This window comes from Rhodamnia argentea, chromosome 2, assembly GCF_020921035.1.
Source record: "Rhodamnia argentea isolate NSW1041297 chromosome 2, ASM2092103v1, whole genome shotgun sequence".
Classification (NCBI taxonomy): Eukaryota; Viridiplantae; Streptophyta; class Magnoliopsida; order Myrtales; family Myrtaceae; genus Rhodamnia; species Rhodamnia argentea.
Window position 1 is genome coordinate 29031518 of NC_063151.1, and position 15627 is coordinate 29047144.

Below are 15627 nucleotides of genomic sequence, written 5' to 3' on the forward strand. Positions count from 1 at the left end.
ATCTAAGGGCACAAGCACAACACAAGCCTACTCTCTCAGGCCATTCCATTTGATAGATGATGGTTGTTAAGAAGCAGACGGCGGTTAATTTTTCATTCGGATTCCACAAAGCATTGCCATTTCTCACGCAAGCTAAACAATCAACAGAACAAGCAATCTAAACATTCGCAAAGCATCAGGATCAATCTCTGCTAACCTCCCAAAAAGCAAATGAAATGAGACAGAATAAGGAGAAGGGAAAGAAATGATAGTCAAGAGCACTAATATAAAAGAGATATCCGGTTCGAAAACTACAAATGTGGAAGGACGGTAGATGATTTACATGAAATCATCAAAGTAGCATTTCTTCTGAGAATCTTTTTTCATTTGTTAATCCGAGCTTTTCGCGCAGCAGCTGCTCTCTCCAGCTTGCTTATCCGAGCATCAAGATCCAGCGCTAGGGTTTCAATCATTAAACGCTCACTGCTAATTCCCGCATTTTCGTCAGCTAAACATCCTTCAGCAACGCTATGCCCTATTCCGTTTGTGCCTTCCTCGTTCTCTCTTTGAGCTCCTTCAGGAGCGGTATCGTGGGGCCTATTGCTCTCGACAGGTTCCATTGGTGACTCTCTCATTTCAATGTCAGTGTCTTCTTTACCCATATTCTGTAAGAAGGAACTTTGCCTTTGATCCTTCTGCAAGCAATTGTTGCGGTCGACTACCAAGCAGCTCCTGGCAGCATGTCTTCGCCTAGTGGACCTCAAAAGTTCCTCCAGAGTTAGCCCGTCATCATTTTCGCTGGAGTCACCCGTCTCCACACTCATACTTTTTGGCTGAAAACCAAGAGGAACCAGGTCATCATTAACTACCGAACTTCCTTTTAAACCCTGCATCGATCCTTTTGAACTCCTTGAAGCCCACCACTCAGCATAGCGAGCTGTTATGCATGGTTTGTAAAGCCTCGCTGGAATGTACAACTGCACACCTTGGAGTGACTTATTGTAGTTGTCCCAAGCAACCTTAGGGTCCTGGTTACAGGGGGCAACTCGACCTGGCATATCTTGATCCATCCCGAATTGCATGGCCACTCGATGAGGCGAATATGTCTCGACAAAATCCAGCCCGGGCAACTCACAAGCCATCAAGCAGTGAGCAAATGACCTCAGTTCTCCATCGGCTTCCTCTTCCAGCGACAGGCAGATCCCTTTCTCACCATAAAATGCATAGGACGCCAAGTTATTCACGGCTAAGCTGTAGGGACGCCATTTAAAATCCACTCCTGCTTCGACCATCATGGAATGCACATTTTGAAGGTTGGATTTTTTCAATTTGTGCCATCGACCCAACCTAGGCTCCCCTAGAGGAACCTCTCTAGGATTTGGCCTGATGGGGGTTCCAAATCTCTCCCAAGCCCATATCTGAACAAAAGCAAACGGTACCGACACTCTTATCCAAGTATCCGCTTCATTTCCATCTAAAACATTCTTCAGCCTAGTTAAATATCTGTAAACACGAGCTAAAACAGCGGGCGCGAGCGCAATCCTTGCGCCTCTAGCCAGACCTACCACCATTGGCAGTTGTCTCACAGCAATCACATTGCTAGTGCTCGGGAACACAAACCTCGACAGCCAATACGCGAGGAAGGCCTCGTGCTCAATATCGCTCCCAGTGTCCCTAAACTTCTCCATCCACTTGGAGCTGTCCGCCTTCTTCGCTGTGGTTTTTGATATCTCGGACATCGCTCGCCTCAGCTTCATCTCAACCTCCCCCGAGAGGTCCCTGAGATGGCTAAAAACAGGGGAGGATCCCCAAACCGAGTAACCCCCTAAGACCATCACGTCTTCGAGCGTGATGGTGGCTTCGCCCCAGGGGAAAACGAAGGTGTTCGTGTCGGGGCACCAATGCTGAGCAAGCCCGAGGACTAAGCTAGGGTGTTTTCGGATCAGGAACGTCGAACACTTAATGGCCTCGTAAAAGCCGGCTCTTTTCCATGTAAGACCGTGCGCGGACTCCATGCTATCGACCCACGCGGTCCAGCTCTTGGTTGGGCGACGCCAGTTGTCGAAGTTGACGCCGATGGGCAACTTCTTCGGCGGCGATAAGGTCGAAAAGAGCGGAGGAGGCGGCGGGTCGGCCTCTGTCGCGGAGGGTTTGAGGAAGTGACCCGTTCTGAGAGCAGGGGGCGCGTCGCCGTTCGGAGAGAGCAAGAGCTCTTTCCTCTCTTCGACTATGAAGGTGGGCTTGTTCTCCATGGTTTTGAAAAGTGGGAATGGAGGATCAAGATGGCAAAGAAGCCGAAAATGGTCGATGGAAGAAGAAGATGGAGAGACGCAGGTGAGAAATATTAGCGAAATTTTGTGACAGTGGTTGGGTCGCAGCACTGAGGCGTGACTGCGACTCTTTTGCTTCAAATGGTACCTGCGCTTTTTCCCTTTGAAAACCGTTTGTGGCAATATAGTACCGTACTGGTCGATTAACGCGGGATTGATGATAGAGAACAAACATTACATGCTCCTGGAGCCCACGTCAGCCGCGCTCAACCCACTCCAATCATTTATCGCCACGTGTTCCAGTGGGGCCCACTTGTCTCCCCCTCCTCTCTCTCTTCTCCGGCTATGTTCTCTGGCTTTCTTTTTGCCTTTTGAGGCCATGGACGACGAGGGCTCGTGGCCACCCATGCACAGCACCGTCACCGGCCATCAGCGTCGCGGCCGCCGTCGGGATGCTCGTCCAGAGGTGGTCGGCGTTTGGAGACTGAGCAGGCCAAGTTTTGGACGAGCGGCTCGCGAGCGCCGCCGAAGCTCGTCCGCGGCTGCCGTCGGCGTCGTTCGGCCAGATCTGATCGGCGTTTGGAGACTGAGATGGGGGGTTTTCGGTTTCCGCTGTTTCCGCGATGGCGTAGAGAGTAAGTTACAGTGATGTGGTTTGTCATTGGTTCGTCTTTTGATCCGGGAATAGCCAAAACAGATGTGACCAAATTATGATGGCCATGGACGAGCTCTGGTTCTGTCGCGCAATGACATTCAGAAGAAGAAGAAGAAAACTTTCAGAGGAGGGGAGAGAGAGAGAGAGAGAGAGCGCGGGGGCGCAACGGAGGAGAAAGAAAACATTTGAAAAGTGGGCCCTACTCGGACACGTGGCAATAAACCAGTGGATCAGTGCGTGGCTGACAGGCAGCTCCAGGAGCATGCAATATTTTCTCAGCTGGATATGAAATTGCAGCAACATGAGACTAGCTTAAGAATGCTGATTGGACCTAGATTTGGACAATGCTGCTTATTTTATTTCTCCTATATCCTTTTTTTTTTTTTTTGTCCGTACCATTTCTAACTCTCATCTCTCCGGCTTTTACTTTGCCTATATGCAGAGCGAGATAATCGAATCTCGCACATACTAGCGTCCCCATCCCCAATCCCTTACCAAGCAGGTCGCGCCTATTTTATTTCTCTTTATAAATCCATTTACGCGTCCCTTTATAGGGCTTGAAGTTTCTTTTTCACATTGATTTTTGTTTTCAATTCAATCCTTAAAAGCTCGCTTGTGATTAAATTTAAGAATAATTAAATTGATGTGCCTTAGGAAAAAAAAAAAAAAAGGGGTCTCCACTCCTATGTTATCGACAAATGTTGTGGTAATAATTTTTCTTGTAGTCCATCATTGATCAGAGCTTAGAATTTGACATCACAATCCTTATGTTCTTATTTTGTTAGCTGAATAAATGAAGAGTTAGTTAAGGTCGCTTGCTTTTTAGAAAAATGTCGAATCTACTGGAAAAATGATCATATGTCACTTTGAAACTTTGTAGTCTCCACTATTACTATTTAGTACGGAAGTGGTTCTAAAAGTATTGAATGTTGATATCGGGATCTGCTATCAATGCAAATGCTTTTTTGCTACAAATCAATCGCTCCCCGGCACAAATTGAGCGGGCAGCGGTACATAATCTTTCACCACCTTGGTCCCGCTTCTGCGGCATGGCACCGGAGCGCCTTGGTTCCTTGCGTCGCCGGCGCATGTGACTTGGTAGTATTGGCCACGAGCGCCACCGTCGTTCCAAAGTGCTTCGCTCGCCACGGCTATCGTCAGCATCTTTCTTGTTCTACCTTTCTGTTGTACACCATCTTTGCTTGTCGGATCAATCCTCGGCTAGGATCAGGAGGATGTAGAACGAATGGCGCGATCGATGATTTCCGAGTACCCTTGTCTCCGAATCAGTGCAGTGAAGTATGACCCTCTACAATCTGATCAACCCGAACGAGCAACAGGGCCTACCCTTTTTTTAACTAGATATTGCATGAAGAGCAAAAGGACTTCTACCATTCATTTTGAGTGAAAGTTCTTCAATCTGGGCACTCCCGTCGAAATTGCAGAGGGATCAACTTATCGACGCTATAGCTCTTTCGACCGATTTGGCAAGACTTAACAGGTGAACGAGCTCAATTGAAGCAGAAACTGCTGCACAAGACAACTCTGTATCAGAATGATCTTTCTCAAAAAGCAGCATCTTTTCAGAACAAGATATAATAGTCATAGGCTTCGAATTCTAGTCCTTGATGTAACAGAAGGCAGGATGCTGCAAAATCTAGGGAAATATTTCCCTGGAAAATTTAACCCTTGGACACTGGAATAAACCGAAAATCATCGTGCCGGCCATGTCCTCAGCAGGCATTGCTCCGGTCAGTATTTGATAGATAAGGGTTGTTAAAAAGCCGACGGCGAGTAATTTCTCATTTTGATTTTCTGGAACTCAAAGTTCATATTCACACATTCACAAAGTATGAAGTCTTGTCCACTGCATCAGACACATGACACTTAGCTCAGCCACAAAGCATTGCCATTTCTCACACTAGCCAAATGATCAACAGAACAAGCAATCCAAACATTGAGAAAGCATTAAGATCAATCTCTGCGAACCCCAAGCAAGACAGATGAAATAAAATAAAATGAGAAGGAGAAATGATATCCAAGAGCATTGTCTTAAAAGAAAAGAGATCCAGTTCAAATACTAACAGATTTGGAAGGACAGTAGACAGTTACGTGAAAGTATCCTGGTTCAAGTTCTTCAGAGCGACTTCTCATTTTGTAATCTGAGCTTTTCGCTCAGCAACTGCTCTCTCCAGCTTGCTTAGCCGAGCTTCGAGTTCCAGCGCTAGGGTTGCAATCATTAAACGCTCACTGCTTTCTCCCGCAGTTTCGTCGGCTAAACCTCCTTCAGTAAATCTCTGATCTAATCCACTTGTGCCTTCCTCATTATCTCTTTGAGCTCCTCCTGCAACAGCATCGTGCGGCCTGTTCGTCTCCACAGGTTTCATTGGAGACCCTCTCATTTCAATGTCAGTGTTTTCCGCATTCTGTATGGAGGAACTCTGCGTTCGATCAATCCCCGAGCAATTGTTGCAGTCGCCAACCGAGCAGTTCTTGGCAGCACTTCTTCGCCTTTGGGACCTCAAAAGTTCCCCCAGAGTTAGCCTGTCGTCATTTTCGCTGGAGTCACCCATGTCCACACTTATCCTTTTGGGCTGAAAACCGGGAGGAACCAGGTCATCAATAACTCCCGACCTTCCTTTTAAACCCTCCATCGATCCATTTGAACTTCTTGAAGCCCACCACTCAGCATAGCGAGCTGTTACGCACGGTTCGTAAAGCCTGGCTGGAATGTACAGCTGCACATCTTGGAGTGACTTATTGTAGTTGTCCCAAGCAATTTCAGGGTCCTGGTTGCAGGGAGCAACACGACCAGGCATATCTTGATCCATCCCGAATTGCATGGCCACTCGATGAGGCGAGTACTTCTGAACAAAATTCAGCCCTGGCAACTCACGAGCCATCAAGCAGTGAGCGAATGATCTCAGCTCCCCATCACCATCCTCCTCCAGCGACAGCCAGTTCTCATTCTCACCATAAAATGCATAGGACACCAAGTTATTCACGGCCAAGCTGTAGGGACGCCATTTAAACTGCACTCCGGCTTCGCCCATCAACGAATGCACATTTTCAAGGTCCAAGTTTGTCAATTTGTGCCATCGACCCAACCTAGGCTTCCCTGGATGAACCGCTCTAGGATTTGGCCTGATGGTGGTTCCAAATCTCTCCCAAGCCCATACTTGAACCAAAGCAAACTGCCCCGACAGTTTTAGATCAATTGCATCCGATTCATTTCCATCATTCAACCTGGAAACTAGTGCATCTGAAAAATTCTTCAGCCTACTTAACTCCCTATAAATACGAGCTAAAACAGCTGGCGCAAGCGCGATCCTCACACCTCTAGCCAGACCTATGGCCGTCGGCAGTACCCTCTTATTGATCACATTGCCAGAGCGGGGGAACACAAACCTCGACAACCAATACGCGAGAAAGGCCTCGTGCTCAATGTCGCTCTCAGAGTCCCTAAACTTCTCCATCCACTTGGAGCTGTCCGCATTCTTCGCTGTGGTTTTTGATATCTCGGACATCGCTCGCTTCAGCTTCATCTCAACCTTCAGCGGCTGGTTCCTGAGATGGCTCAAAACAGGGGACGATCCCCAAACAGAGTAACCCCCTAAGACCATCACGTCCTCAAGCGTGATGGTGGCCTCGCCCCAGGGGAAAACGAAGGTGTTCGTGTCGGGACGCCAATTCTGAGCGAGCCCAAGGACTAAACAATTGTGTCTTCGGACCAACAATGTCGAACACTTGATGGCATCGTAAATGCCAGCTTTTTTCCATGTGAGCTCGTGCAAGGACTCCATGCGATCGACCCACGTGGTCCATCTCTTGGTTGGGCGACGCCAGCTGTTGAACTTGATGTTGATCGGCAAGTTCTCCGGCGGGGATATGGTCGAAAAGAGTGGAGGAGGCGGGGGGTCGGGCTCTGTCGCGGAGGGTTTGAGAAAGTGACCCGTTCTTAGAGCCGGGTGGGCATCTCTGTTCGGAGAGAGCAAGAGCTCTTTCCTCTCTTCGACCATGAAGATGGGCTTGTTCTCCATGGTTTCGAAAGTGGCAATGGAGGATCAAAGATGGCAGATGTCATGCCCCGAACCTCGAACCTCGGGACCGCAACAACCCTACCAGATCGCCTCAAGTCAAAAGGACGACGTTCCAGGCACGTATCAACCTATTATTTTTATCTTATTATTAAGTACATGCAGAACGTGTAACTCCCAAACAATTATAAAATCTACAGGGATAGAAAAGTAAGATGTCAAACAAACAGTCACATCAATTAACAACAACAACGATCATTTTTATTTATTTATGATTAACCCTAGGAAACGATCATTTTTATTTATTTATTGTTAACCCCGAGAAGTACGTACATACAAGCCCAACCTCGGGGTCACTTTCTACGGTCCTAAAAAATACCGGTTCGGGGTTGTGGGTTAACACTACTCCATACTACTCAAAAAGAAACCACGCCCACTTTTAGCTTTTCACAGCTAATGGTCCGAAAAATGGTTAACAACGGGATGAGATATAAAATCTCCGTAAGTCAACTCCTAAGTCCGGATAGGATATTGACTCACTCAAGGCAGCCTAAACACAAGGGATAATATTGATGACAGATCCATAATGTGTGACTCTCGCCACGCTCTAGCTACCAAACGACCAAGTACAATATCCCAGTGAATCCTTAACCACATGCAAACTTACCTCACCTTGGGCCACACGACGAATAGTTCATATCATACCAGCCAACAACATATAAACTAAGGCACTCAACCGTAACATTCATCACGATCTCATACACAATGTATCACACGTGTTCCGGTTATTAGAGACCATTAGGCCCAGCGCACACGACCGGTGTGGCTTAACACTACAACCGACAGTGTCTACTAACATGACCAAGTTTTGTGCCTTACTTCCGGTGACGGCGTCCGATAGTCCGTAAGATTCGTACGATTGACATGATACGAAACTATTAAGAATCCCTATAGGGGCTTCGGCTCTTTACAAGCTGCGACCGACTTGTAGTAAGTCATGTTATTCCATACGACCGGCACGTCACAAACTTATTAGGAAATCGTACAACCGGCAAGGTATAATCTCATCATATGACCGTATAAGCATACCGAGATAATTAAGCCGTTCTTATCTTGACTCGAGGCCATTTTTATGCTCAAAATTCAATCCATCCGTGGTCATATAGATATACATATCATCCACAAGATTTTGCAACCATAAACAATGTTAGACGTGGCCGGTTCCGGTTCTAGGTTTGGAACCGCCGATTCTGGGCCGATTCTGGTTTCGATTTGGAACCGCCGGTTCCTAGGCCCAATAGCTCTTTTTTCTCGGGCCTCTTCCCTTTTTTTTTTATTTAAAAAAATCGGGTTGGAACGGGCCCGAAACCAACTGTTCCCGGTCGGTTCCAACAATTATGGAACCGTGGGCCCGGTCAACGGGCCGATTCCAGGCCCCGGCTCAATTTTGGCCATGTCTAAACAGGGTAATCAATTACAACAATCCGCACAAGCAGCAATCATTATACAGTTACCCACAATAATACAATAATCACCCAATATTAATAATCATACTGTAATAATTAATTAAGGTAAATAAGTATTCCGATCACATTTAATTAATCCAACTCGATTAACTAATCCAGATTTCCATTAATAATACTAAAATATTTAGCTGATTCGGCTTCATGCAAATAATTTGATCACAAGCAATTAAATTATTCGGCCCCTGCTAAATAATCTAATTAGCGATTAATAATATTAAATCTATTTTTAAACGCAGTTAATTCTCTATTCAGAGTTTAGGGATTAACTCACAAACTCCGATGGTCGAAGTTGAGTTGGGTACGACGGCGATGACTTGGGCTTGAGGTCTCGCAGTTCAACTTCGGTTCCGCCTCGGTTCGGTTTTGGTTGGTTTCACGGGTTCGGTTCGGTTATTGTTTCGGCCCGGGTCAATGGTTTTGGGTTGGGTCAAATCACAGGCAGAGGATTCTGGTGCGAGTATCTCGGGTTCGGGTTGCGGATTTGGAGGGGGCTCGGGGCTAACGTTGGGGGCTGAACAGCGGGAGCAGCTCGGGTCGGCGGTTGGGCAGCGCGGCTCACAACCTCAGCCGCTCACGGATGCGTCGATATGGCAGTTCGCAGGGACTCGGCTCGCGGGTCAGTGGGTCTCTTAGTCGGGTCTCACGGTTCGAGGTCGCGGCGACCGACGGGTGTGGCACAAGGTGGCGAGGCTTGACTCGCGGCTGCGCTGGCACGGCACCACTGAGAGGGCTCGAGTCCCGACTAGGCTTCGGTGGACGCCGCGGGTCTTGGCCAGCTCGCGGGCGACGGGGCTGGCGGTTTGGCGACAGGCGGTGATGAGGCGACGGACGATGGCGTGATGGGGTGGCTACTGGTGGTGGTAGTGTCGGGTAAGGGGGGTGGAACCAGAGAAGACTCGCGAGAAGAAGGAGAAGAAGGAGATGATGATGATGAACAGAGGGGGGAGGGGGTGGGGGTCTGGTCGCTCAACAGAGAGAGAGAGAGAAAAGTGAAAAAGAAAGAAGAATGTGAAACTTGGGGATGAAGGTAATGAGGTGGGCAATGATGTCACTTTAGCTGAAGTGTGGTGGCCGGACAATTTTTTTTTTTGGCGGGGGCTCACTAATTCAAAACAAACATTAATAATTTTATTTTACACAAATAAAACCTAAAGGTAAATGAACATCGAATGGTCATGTGGCTCGATCGATCGAGGGTAAAAATAATAATTTGGCATTTAGGGTTCGGACAAGATTAAAATTTACGAGCGACGAATCTCGATACTACGAGTTAACGTTTGGCTATTCAAATTTGATTTTTTCTGATAGATGTTCCGGAAGGATCAATCATCATCCTTTAAATTCTCAAAATTCAAATTTATTATCCATACTGGAATTTATAATTTTTCCTATAGACATCGAAATTTCAGGATTCGGCGGAGTGTGGTAGGCATCGATCCCGTTACTCATTAGTTTCTATGCATGCTACAACACACTGCCAAATGAGCTCAAGTCCTTGCTTAAAAAGCAGATAAGAAAAAGACAAAAAGGGGATTCTGCGATGAATACCAGGACAATTGCAACGAGGGCTCGACGAGACGACGTTTTACAAACTGGTTTTGATCGAACTACGTAGGCTGGACAACATTTGATTGCAGGGATGAGAGTTTCCCTTCATTTTCACTCCATTCTTCTCCGGAAAAGATTCGCGGGTGTGTGTGGGACAACGAGAGGATAACTTGTCCGGGCATGATTATTTGCACTTGGATCCTGACAAGCTCGGGGCGGTCCGAATTTACCTCTACGCCCATTTTGAACTCTAAAGTGCGCATATCATTCATTCGATGGTGGCCATTATGACTTTGTGTTATTCATACAGTAAATTATTGATCGGGCTTTTTTCACTCCTGTTTTTTTTTTTTGGCTAACACTCTCCCTAAAATAACGTTCTGATCCTACTTTTTAGCACATCATATTCATCGACAATTATCAATTTCAGAAGTGAGGTTCATTTTTGTATTTGACTTTTTTTTTTCTTTTTCTTTTTCTTCCCTATCTCTCTTTGCGTTTGTTCGTCATCTTCTTCCTCACTGCCTTCTATACCCACGTCCTCCACCATGCCTCCTACCCCGAAGGCTGCATTGGCCTCGCCATTTCATCTCTTCTCCGCATCGCCGCACCCTCGCGGCCTCGAGCCGATGCCCATTGGAGTGGCCGAGTACGAGCCAAGTTCGATTTGCTTGGTGAAGATGGCTCAAAACCTCATCGAGGAAAGTAACGAGAAGCAATTGGTGGCAAAGTGGAGCCGCAACTACTGTAATTGTGTCAAAAACAACAATAACAATAACAGGTGATGACCGGCAGAGAAAGAAAAAAAACAAAAAAAATGCCAAGTCTCTCAAGCTACAATTCCTCCCTCCTCTTTCCCTTTTGCAGGTACTCTCTCTCTCTCTCTCTCTCTCTCTCTCTCTCTCTCTCTCTCTCTCTCTCTCTCTCTCTCAAATTCCTCAAATTCATCATCATCGATTGGATCTTCGTCCTCAAAATCGTTCGGGCACACAGTGAGGTCAAGGGATGCCTTGCTGATTTTGTGCCCCTTTACAATAGAGTAGATGATAGTTAGGAAGGTCTCAATGACGGCGGGCTGAGGCCATGCGGGGCAGCGATGTGAAGAAGCGATCGAACGGCGTGGCCAATGGAGCCTTCGGGGTTAGAGGCTTCGGTGAAGAAGACGATGGATAAGAAAAAATAAAAAATAAAATAAACACAAAATGGTGCCCACAAGTGATATTGTAGTCAAAACACTATTTCAAAGAGTGTGTTAACAAAAAGGGAGAGGAAAAAGCGCCACCTTAAATTATTAATAAGATTGGTAATAAGAGTGATCTTTTTGCTGTTAACTAGGGAGCATCGACACTATCTAAGGGTCTTTGTATCGTGTTATGTCGTGTCCGATACTCACTAACACTCTTTGACATGCGATCGACACGTGGTTAAGGCTCTAGGCATGCCAGCAACATGTGAGTCCAGCATCTCGACACGTCATTTTGACACAACGGAGTCAATTTTAAGCATTTTCAATAAATTAGGAGTCAAAATGTAAATTAATCAAAAATTTATATACTTAAGTCATACCCAGCCACCCCAAAATTAATATACCTAGCCAACAAAAAAAAAAATCTAATCAGGAGTTCGTTGGAAGAGCGCAATCAAGGATAGCGTAGCAAGGAACAGGGAATCGGAAAAGATCTTCACAGCCAGTGCAAGCCAACAAGTACAACGACAAGCCTAATTTCCGATATTCCGGTGGATGTAAGGCCCTGGAATCACTGGCTCTTGTCAGAGCAAATGGCGAAGGGAATAACGGGCACTTCTTAGCTACTCCTAGAGTTGGGTACCAGAGAAGTGCCCCAAGTATGAAATCTCGGCATCGGACACCCTGTGGAATCCACGGAATTATCATAATCATGTGAACCCCTATCCAAGTGATAATGGCGAGCCGGATTTCGAAAGCTCGAAATGGTTGGGGCATGCTATCGGGGAGAGACATTCTAGAAAGAACGCTCCTCCTTGCGGCCAGCGTGGGAAATCTGCATTTCCTAGGAACGCTGAGGGAAGCTCGAGAATGGGAAGCTCCGCCTCTGAGTCCATATACTTCTCTCGTGGAAATTCAGCAGTCCCTGGAGATTTTGGTGATCAAACATGGAGAAACGACAGTGGTTTTGTCCTCCAATGCCAGCTTGAACTGGAGGGGCGCTTGCTTCTATGAATCCACGGCTTGGATGGAGTTCCACAACAAGAGCGAGAGCGAGTTCGGCAGAGGCACGCTTCACATCAAGGTCCGCTTGGAGTTCTCTTGTCGAATTGATGTTGTTGATCCCGTGAGCGTATTTTTGGTTGTTGTTAGGATTTGGAGCCTTGGGGTTGGTAGATAGTTGGCGATGACTGCGTTAGGTTGCGAATGAATCGAATTTATCGCGAGCCACTCGAACTCTGATTGAGTTTTGTTAGTTTTGACTCGACTTCTTGGTTTGTATCTAACCAAGTGGAGTTGAATGCGATTCCGTGATGCTTTACTTGATTGGTTCGCTATGTGATCAGACAGTAGACTTTCGGGGCAATTGTAAATGTACAGCAAATCTCAGGGCACAAGCACAACACAAGCCCACTCTCTCAGGCCATTCCATTTGATAGATGATGGTTGTTAAGAAGCAGATGGCGGTTAATTTTTCATTCGGATTCCACAAAGCATTGCCATTTCTCACGCAAGCTAAACAATCAACAGAACAAGCAATCTAAACATTCGCAATGCATCAGGATCAATCTCTGCTAACCTCCCAAAAAGCAAATGAAATGAGACAGAATAAGAAGGAGAAGGGAAAGAAATGATAGTCAAGAGCACTAATATAAAAGAGATATCCGGTTCGAAAACTACAAACGTGGAAGGACGGTAGATGATTTACATGAAATCATCAAAGTAGCATGTCTTCTGAGAATCTTTTTTCATTTGTTAATCCGAGCTTTTTGCGCAGCAGCTGCTCTCTCCAGCTTGCTTATCCGAGCATCAAGATCCAGCGCTAGGGTTTCAATCGTTAAACGCTCACTGTTAACTCCCGCATTTTCGTCAGCTAAACATCCTTCAGTAACACTATGCCCTATTCCGTTTGTGCCTTCCTCGTCCTCTCTTTGAGCTCCTTCAGGAGCGGTATCGTGGGGCCTATTGCTCTCGACAGGTTCCATTGGTGACTCTCTCATTTCAATGTCAGTGTCTTCTTTACCCACATTCTGTAAGAAGGAACTTTGCCTTTGATCCTTCTGCGAGCAATTGCTGCGGTCGACTGCCAAGCGGCTCCCGGCAGCATGTCTTTGCCTAGTGGACCTCAAAAGTTCCTCCAGAGTTAGCCCATCATCATTTTCGCTGGAGTCACCCGTGTCCACACTCATACTTTTTGGCTGAAAACCAAGAGGAACCAGGTCATCATTAACTACCGAACTTCCTTTTAAACCCTGCATCGATCCTTTTGAACTCCTTGAAGCCCACCACTCAGCATAGCGAGCTGTTATGCATGGTTTGTAAAGCCTCGCTGCAATACAACTGCACACCTTGGAGTGACTTACTGTAGTTGTCCCAAGCAACCTTAGGGTCCTGGTTACAGGGGGCAACTCGACCTGGCATATCTTGATCCATCCCGAATTGCATGGCCACTCGATGAGGCGAGTACGTCTCGACAAAATCCAGCCCGGGCAACTCACAAGCCATCAAGCAGTGAGCAAATGACCTCAGTTCCCCATCGGCTTCCTCTTCCAGCGACAGGCAGATCCCTTTCTCACCATAAAATGCATAGGACGCCAAGTTATTCACGGCTAAGCTGTAGGGACGCCATTTAAAATCCACTCTGGCTTCGACCATCATGGAATGCACATTTTGAAGGTTGGATTTTTTCGATTTGTGCCATCGACCCAACCTAGGCTCCCCTAGAGGAACCTCTCTAGGATTTGGCCTGATGGGGATTCCAAATCTCTCCCAAGCCCATATCTGAACCACAGCAAACGGTACCGACACTCTTATCCAAGTATCCGCTTCATTTCCATCTAAAACATTCTTCAGCCTAGTTAAATATCTGTAAACACGAGCTAAAACAGCGGGCGCGAGCACAATCCTCGCGCCTCTAGCAAGACCTACCACCATTGGCAGTTGTCTCGCAGCAATCACATTGCTAGCGCTCGGGAACACAAACCTCGACAGCCAATACGCAAGGAAGGCCTCGTACTCTATATCGCTCCCGGTGTCCCTAAACTTCTCCATCCACTTGGAGCTGGCCGCCTTCTTCGCTGTGGTTTTTGATATCTCGGACATCGCTCGCCTCAGCTTCATCTCAACCTCCCCTGAGTGGTCCCTGAGATGGCTCAAAACAGGGGAGGATCCCCAAACCGAGTAACCCCCTAAGACCATCACGTCTTCGAGCGTGATGGTGGCTTCGCCCCAGGGGAAAACGAAGGTGTTCGTGTCGGGGCACCAATACTGAGCAAGCCCGAGGACTAAGCTAGGGTGTTTTCGGATCAGGAACGTCGAACACTTAATGGCCTCGTAAAAGCCGGCTCTTTTCCATGTGAGCCCGTGCGCGGACTCCTTGCTATCGACCCACGTGGTCCAGCTCTTGGTTGGGCGACCCCAGTTGTCGAAGTTGATGCCGATGGGCAACTTCTCTGGCGGCGATAAGGTCGAAAAGAGCGGAGGAGGCGGCGGGTTGGGCTCTGTCGCGGAGGGTTTGAGGAAGTGACCCGTTCTGAGAGCAGGGGGCGCGTCGCCGTTCGGAGAGAGCAAGAGCTCTTTCCTCTCTTCGACTATGAAGGTGGGCTTGTTCTCCATGGTTTTGAAAAGTGGGAATGGAGGATCGAGATGGCAAAGAAGCCGAAAATGGTCGATGGAAGAAGAAGATGGAGAGACGCAGGTGAGAAATATTAGCGAAATTTTTTGACAGTGGTTGGGTCGCAGCACTGAGGCGTGACTGCGACTCTTTTGCTTCAAATGGTACCTGCGCTTTTTCCCTTTGAAAACCGTTTGTGGCAATATAGTACCGTACTGGTCGATTAACGCGGGATTGATGATAGAGAACAAACATTACATGCTCCTGAAGCCCACGTCAGCCGCGCTCAACCCACTCCAATCATTTATCGCCACGTGTTCCAGTGGGGCCCACTGGTCTCCCCCTCCTCTCTCTCTTCTCCGGCTATGTTCTCTGGCTTTCTTTTTGCCTTTTGAGGCCATGGACGACGAGGGCTCGTGGCCACCCATGCACAGCACCGTCACCGGCCATCAGCGTCGCGGCCGCCGTCGGGATGCTCGTCCAGAGGTGGTCGGCGTTTGGAGATTGAGCAGGCCAAGTTTTGGACGAGCGGCTCGCGAGCGCCGCCGAAGCTCGTCCGCGGCCGCCGTCGGCGTCGTTCGGCCAGATCTGATCGGCGTTTGGAGACTGAGATGGGGGGTTTTCGGTTTCCGCTGTTTCCGCGATGGCGTAGAGAGTAAGTTACAGTGATGTGGTTTGTCATTGGTTCGTCTTTTGATCCGGGAATAGCCAAAACAGATGTGACGAAATTACGATGGCCATGGACGAGCTCTGGTTCTGTCGCGCAATGACATTCAGAAGAAGAATAAGAAAATTTTCAGAGGACGGGGGAGA

General features: G+C 47.5%; 2 protein-coding genes across 2 annotated transcripts; both read right to left on the reverse strand.

Annotated features, from left to right (window-relative positions):
* Window positions 1-242: 242 nt before the first annotated feature.
* On the reverse strand, window positions 243-2357 carry LOC115735666. Its single transcript, XM_030667041.2, has one exon. It carries the CDS (start codon window positions 2229-2231, stop codon window positions 363-365), a length of 1869 nt encoding a protein of 622 aa, XP_030522901.1. The 5' UTR covers window positions 2232-2357; the 3' UTR covers window positions 243-362.
* A 2697-nt stretch (window positions 2358-5054) lies between these two features.
* LOC115735683 lies at window positions 5055-14918 on the reverse strand. The gene is made up of 2 exons (XM_030667065.2): window positions 14328-14918; window positions 5055-6455 (listed from the first exon to the last, which is right to left on the reverse strand). The coding sequence occupies exons 1-2, from the start codon at window positions 14814-14816 to the stop codon at window positions 5055-5057; spliced, it is 1890 nt and encodes a 629-aa protein (XP_030522925.2). The 5' UTR covers window positions 14817-14918.
* Between the last annotated feature and the right edge of the window lie 709 nt (window positions 14919-15627).

Coding starts and splice junctions, on each gene's coding strand:
- LOC115735666 (XM_030667041.2), bottom strand. CDS start 2,231: ATGGAGAACAAGCCCACCTTCATAGTCGAAGAGAGGAAAGAGCTCTTG.
- LOC115735683 (XM_030667065.2), bottom strand. CDS start 14,816: ATGGAGAACAAGCCCACCTTCATAGTCGAAGAGAGGAAAGAGCTCTTG. Junction 6,456..14,327: donor TCAGGGACCACTCAGGGGAG/GTTGAGATGAAG, acceptor CAGCCGCTGAAG/GTTGAGATGAAGCTGAAGCG.